The 5,320-nt window shown below is 49.4% G+C and overlaps 1 protein-coding gene across 1 annotated transcript; it reads left to right on the forward strand.

Moving 5' to 3' along the window:
- The first annotated feature begins 3,250 nt into the window (after positions 1 to 3,250).
- LOC119459420 (growth arrest-specific protein 1) lies at positions 3,251 to 5,078 on the forward strand. Its single transcript, XM_037721208.2, has one exon. The coding sequence runs from the start codon at positions 3,826 to 3,828 to the stop codon at positions 4,768 to 4,770; it is 945 nt and encodes a 314-aa protein (XP_037577136.2). The 5' UTR covers positions 3,251 to 3,825; the 3' UTR covers positions 4,771 to 5,078.
- The last annotated feature ends 242 nt before the right edge of the window (positions 5,079 to 5,320 follow it).

Consider the following 5,320-nt stretch of genomic DNA (forward strand, 5'->3'; position numbering starts at 1 on the left):
GTCATTCCATCCCAAGTTCCGTAGTCGAGCGGATCGCGTCCCGACGGAATTGCTCCGTGTGCTCCACAGACTGAAACTTTTGCGTTCGCGCTTGTTTGCTTTCTCACCGTGCTGTTTTTTTTTTTCGTTTTTGTTTTGCGCGCTTCATGCGCTTCGGCCATGATCCGTAAAATGACTGTGAAGTGAGTGCACGTTACATCGACTCGAGACAACCTGAAGGTCCATCACAGACGCTGAACAGTTGGCTCCTGATTGAACATTACGCTACCTCCGGCTGTTTTCTCCGTTGGCTCAACACGCTGTGTTTCGGATAATGGTTCGAACGGGGGCGTCCACGGGTCGTTGCAGAGTGTGACACTGGAGGACGGGAGGCATTGGTCAGCCGAAGTGTGCTTAGCGAGGTCTTGCGCAATGGTGTTCGTCGTGCTTATGGCGTGATCGTTGAACCCTACAACTTTCTCTGCAGTGGGCCCAGTGAAATCAGCGGGGGAGCAGAGCAAGGTAGTAGGTGAAGATTCATAAGCTCGCGGTAAACGAACCGCCACCGAATGACTTTGCGGAAGACATTACGATAAGGGTCCTGCTGCGTGAATACGTGATTTTGGTGAACGGTCGCCTTGAGGAATGCCGGAGAGGCAATGGGCCTACAAGCCACGAAGTTAATGCAGCGACAGCTAATAACCTGCGTAAAACGCTGAATCGCGGTCAAGAATTTGGGCGTCGAGGGTCGACTCTCCACGTCAAAGTTGCCCATCTTTAACCCCGTGCTGCTCATCTGAAGAGAAGAGCTAGCTAGTACTACCTAAGAAAAAGAAATCTATCTAAACCAAGCCCCAAGAAAGGTAAATAAAACTTTGACAGATGCCCGACAAAGTTCACCAGTGAAGTTTGACTACCGAGCAATGTGTGTTGTATAAAGAGCGAGAAGTGAACGCTCTGCACGTAATTCTGTGGGATACGGCGAAGGCTTTATCAAGACAAAAGGCGTACTCCATCACACGAAATAATTAGACATGCAGCTTCACATCCGGAAGTGTTGACGCTACAGGCGCCATTCAAACTGGCAGGTTGATTCTTGGTTGTTCGCCTTGCGCTTTTTCATCCGCCATTGGCATAGGTGTCTCTTTTTTGGGGTGTTCGAACTGTCACTTTGTTAGGAACAAAGTTCACGCATTGAAAGTCAGCCTTGCACGAGTTATCGACGTGGCACCACCTGCGCCTTTGGCGGAAAGCCAAAGAAAGGTTCGGGCCTGCCAACAAGCTGTGGCTTGTTTGTTTCGCGGTAGATGAAAAAATAAAATAAATAAGAACGAGTGACTTCCCTTACCATACAAAGAAGCGACTCATCGGACTTGCCTTGGCAACGTGGCGTGGTACTCGGCTTTAGGCAAAGGTATTCTTGAGAAAATCCTTCAACGACTTGGATATTCATTGCTGTGCATAGGTGTGTAGGAGCTGTCCCGATGTGGCACCGATGTGGCGGCCCATAGGTATATATAGTCCTCGAGGCAGAGTCAACAGGAAGTTTATCGAGCGGTTGACGGCGCGCAAATATTGACAACTTGGTATTCTTTCGAAATTCGAAGTGCTACAGACGGTTCATAAAAATGTCAAAGGAAATCGCATTGCCTTTCATAAAAACGTAAAAATATCGCCCCGAGCAAACAGAGCTTCTGTGACTTTTATGACACTTCACTACCAATATCGAAAAGTCTGACAGAGTGAAAAAGAAGTTTCACCAAATTGACCGTGCCCAGGGGTATTACATTGGAGAGTCAGCTGAGAACGTCACGAAGAAGTGCGAGAGGCGTTTGAAGCACTTTCGGCTAGACGCACGGGGAACAGAAAGACTTCGAATTGAGATAACTGATGTGCTGAAGGAACGCCGAATACCTTCGCTAAGAACATAAAGTGCGGTTAATAACCATTGACGACACTGGCGGTAAAGCTACACCAACAGATCTGTGTCGTGGTTGTGCTTCAATAAACTACGTTGATTCGGGGACAAGAGTATGGGGAAAGTCTTCTAACGGACGGAGGGTTGCCGTAGTATGCCGTGATGTCTGTGTGATATGGGGTCCGAGCCTATAACGTCAATTAATAATCGACATGGCCAAATTTCACATGCCAGATGCACTCCAATGATTCCCACTCCTTGGTGCCAAGTGAACCGATGCAATGAACAAGGCTGGAACGTAATGTCAGGATCTCATTGAATAGATTCCTCAAGTTGGTCGGCTATTCTAGGCTTCGTTGTATGAAAAGGTTTTCACACCGGACGCATTCGATGTAACCACTGAACGCTGGAAGAGGGTAATACACAAGCTGACGATGTTAGATAGCTAGGGAAGAGAAGCCTGCCATTAACGAGTCTTTTGCATTGCGTTCTACGTAGGTACAGGATTGCCAGTCCCAATACTGTTCAAGGCCTGCATCACTGTGTCCTAAACAAGCTCCGGACAGACAAGGCGACTCCGTCTGGACGTTTGCTAGCTGAAAGAACATCTAGGGATGGAAGCGCATTTATTTCTTCGTCTTCACCAGCTTCGACGGCAATCAACGTGAGCACGACTGCGAAGAAAAATATTTTGAATGGTAGTTCCTTCAACGACCGATTACACAAAAGTTTTTTTTTCGGTCTCGAAAAGAAAGATAGCTACTCAATCTAAGCGAAATGTATTCAGGAAGGCAGAATGCACAACGTCAAGTCCCGGAATAGATTGCTGGGAATTCCATTGTGATCGAGTCGTATTCTATCAACGTCGTCTACCACAGCCCGGGAATGCGTTGCTTTTGACACGGTCTGTTCCCATTTCAATTTTGATTCTTCACGAGTTGTCTGTCTGGTGCTGGCGAGGACCGATTCGTTCGAGCCGATCTAAAACGAAGTTTGCGCGGAGTGTTCGCATCGCTGACGAAGCCGTCTTTTCAACTCAACATTTCGCTTAGAAGCAAATGTAAAAGATTTAAAGTGTAGTAAGGCTATAGGATATTGGGAGAATAAGATCTTCAAGATAGAGGAAAACTTTAGAAAGACGAACTTCCAAAGGACGGGAAAAAGTTACCGCGCGGCATTCTTCAACGGGAACTGTTCCTTCAATTGTTGTCTAAAGATAAAAAACAAACTATAGTAGGCATATACCACCGCCTAAGAAAAAGTAAGAAACCAGACAAAGGAAGCTGCAATTGCAGACTTTTTTTTTTTTTTTTTCAATGGAAGAGAGTGTCCTTTCTGCGATTGAGTGTGGTGTCTCAGTTGCTTCTCGGTCAACGGCCGAATCAAGGGTTTAGGGGGGAGGAGTTCACTCGGATTGCAGCAGCCTACCGTCCGCTTCGTTGAAGTCTTTGCCTCTGGACATTCGCCGCCCCTCCAAGAGGCGTTCTTCGTGCATAAATGCCTACACATGCCTACAACATCAAGATTTCGGCGCTTGAATCGCTCAACGGTGGCCTATTTTGCCGTACATGCTTTCTCGAATAACCTCTGTGAACAGTGTAAACGACTTTCAAGCGTGAATTTTGCCTGACCTGTTCAAGAAAGTACGCGCGCCTGAAGCTTGACCTTGAGATACTCCAAACAACCGCGTGCGGACGCAAGATTCAAGCCAGTGGCACCATGGTGAATATGGTTTGTGCCAACAAGAGGTAAAATATTGCGCTGTTTCTTGGGAACGGACAATGTCCAGTACTACCGGAAGCTCGTGGTTCTGACCAAGCTTTTCACACGTGAGCCGGGAGCTTGACTTCGGGTGGACGGAAGAGCGCACACGAACGTTAAGTGCAAGGCGAATGAGATATTGAAGAATATCCTTCAAGGCCCATCAAATGGTGATAATTTCAGCACGCCATTTCTTCGGCCCAGACCCTGTCCAGCACAGCCAGATGCTCGTTCTTCTCGTCAACCTCGTCATCATCGTTCTGGGCAGTGGTCGGAGCGTGGGCGTCGACTGCGGCAGCGGTGCCGACGTTGGAGCGGGAGCCGTCGGCGCGTTTTCCTCGACCCAAGCTATTCCGAGACGTCGGACGCCGACGTGCGAAGAAGCCGAGCAGGACTGCATCGGCCGGCTAACTTGCGGCATGGCCTTCCACGGTCACCGCCTGGACTGCAAGCGAGAGCTGGCCGGTCGCACTCCGGGCCGCTGCTCGGTCCACTGCCGCCAATCTCTCGTCTCCCTGGCGAGCACCGAGGAAGGCTACGCCTACATCGGCTGCGAGTGCGGCAACGACGACTATTGCCGGGCGCTACGACTACGGCTCACTCCTTGCTGGTGGCAGAAGCCCTGCGCCTCTTCGACATCTGGTGCAGCCACCAACACGACGGGATTTCAGCTGCCCGGCGGTCTGACACCGATCGCTTCTGCGCCGTCTTGGTCCCCACCGTCGTCGACGACGTCGTTGTCTACGAGACCGCTGTGTTCCCAACTGGCCCAGGACTGCGTTACGGACCCGGTGTGCTCGGTCGCGTGGGACTACTACCGCCGCTTCTGCCACGAGGTACTCGACGGCGTCGCGGACAACTGTTCGACGCGGTGCCGCAACAGCGTGCACATCCTAATACGCATGGAGATGGCGCACCGACTGCTCGACTGCGCGTGCGACGGTCGCGTCACGCGGGTCACGTGCGGAAATGAACTGAACCGGATACGCACTGCCTGCTTTCACCTGGACGGCATAGAACCCAGTGGCGGAAGCAGAGGACCACTCAGTGTCGACGGCGTCGTGGGACATGCTCTGCTGTTGGTGTATCTCTTGACCTCGTTTGGTTGGTGACTTTGAATGCGTCAGTGAACCTGGTGAAGTTCTTTTTTTGCGTGTACCGCGGCAGAGATTGTGAATAGCACAGTTGCATGGGCTCAAAATCTGCCATCAAAATAACTTCCTAAGGTGTACGAACGACCCATATAGACATAGCTGGAGTACTACTTGCTGATCCCCTGCACGTTATATGCTTCTCTTGCCATTTAATTTACTGTATGTTCATTCTCGAAGCACTCATTTGTACCGTATATCGAATAGTGTCTTATCTCGATGACGATCTTAGGAAGGTGACGAGTACAATTAACGGACTGACAGAGTGAAAGAAAAACGACGATATTTGTTTCATTGAGGCTATATACTGATATGCTCAACTGAGTGCGAAGATAAGTTTACAAATATAGGCGATAAGGTACAAGCCCAAAATTGGTATTCCACGAACTCGAATCGATTATCGAGAATGCGATAATACTTCAGCGAAAGTAAATTTAATCTCAACTGATCACTGGAAATCAGTGTGGCTTTGGTGTAATAATACCTACCGGACGCGAGCCCGTCTAAAGTG

This window comes from Dermacentor silvarum, chromosome 7 (assembly GCF_013339745.2).
Source record: "Dermacentor silvarum isolate Dsil-2018 chromosome 7, BIME_Dsil_1.4, whole genome shotgun sequence".
Taxonomy (NCBI): domain Eukaryota; kingdom Metazoa; phylum Arthropoda; class Arachnida; order Ixodida; family Ixodidae; genus Dermacentor; species Dermacentor silvarum.

Bases quoted from the DNA above. Each gene is read 5' to 3' on its own strand.
- LOC119459420 (XM_037721208.2), top strand. From the start codon at position 3,826: ATGGTGATAATTTCAGCACGCCATTTCTTCGGCCCAGACCCTGTCCAG.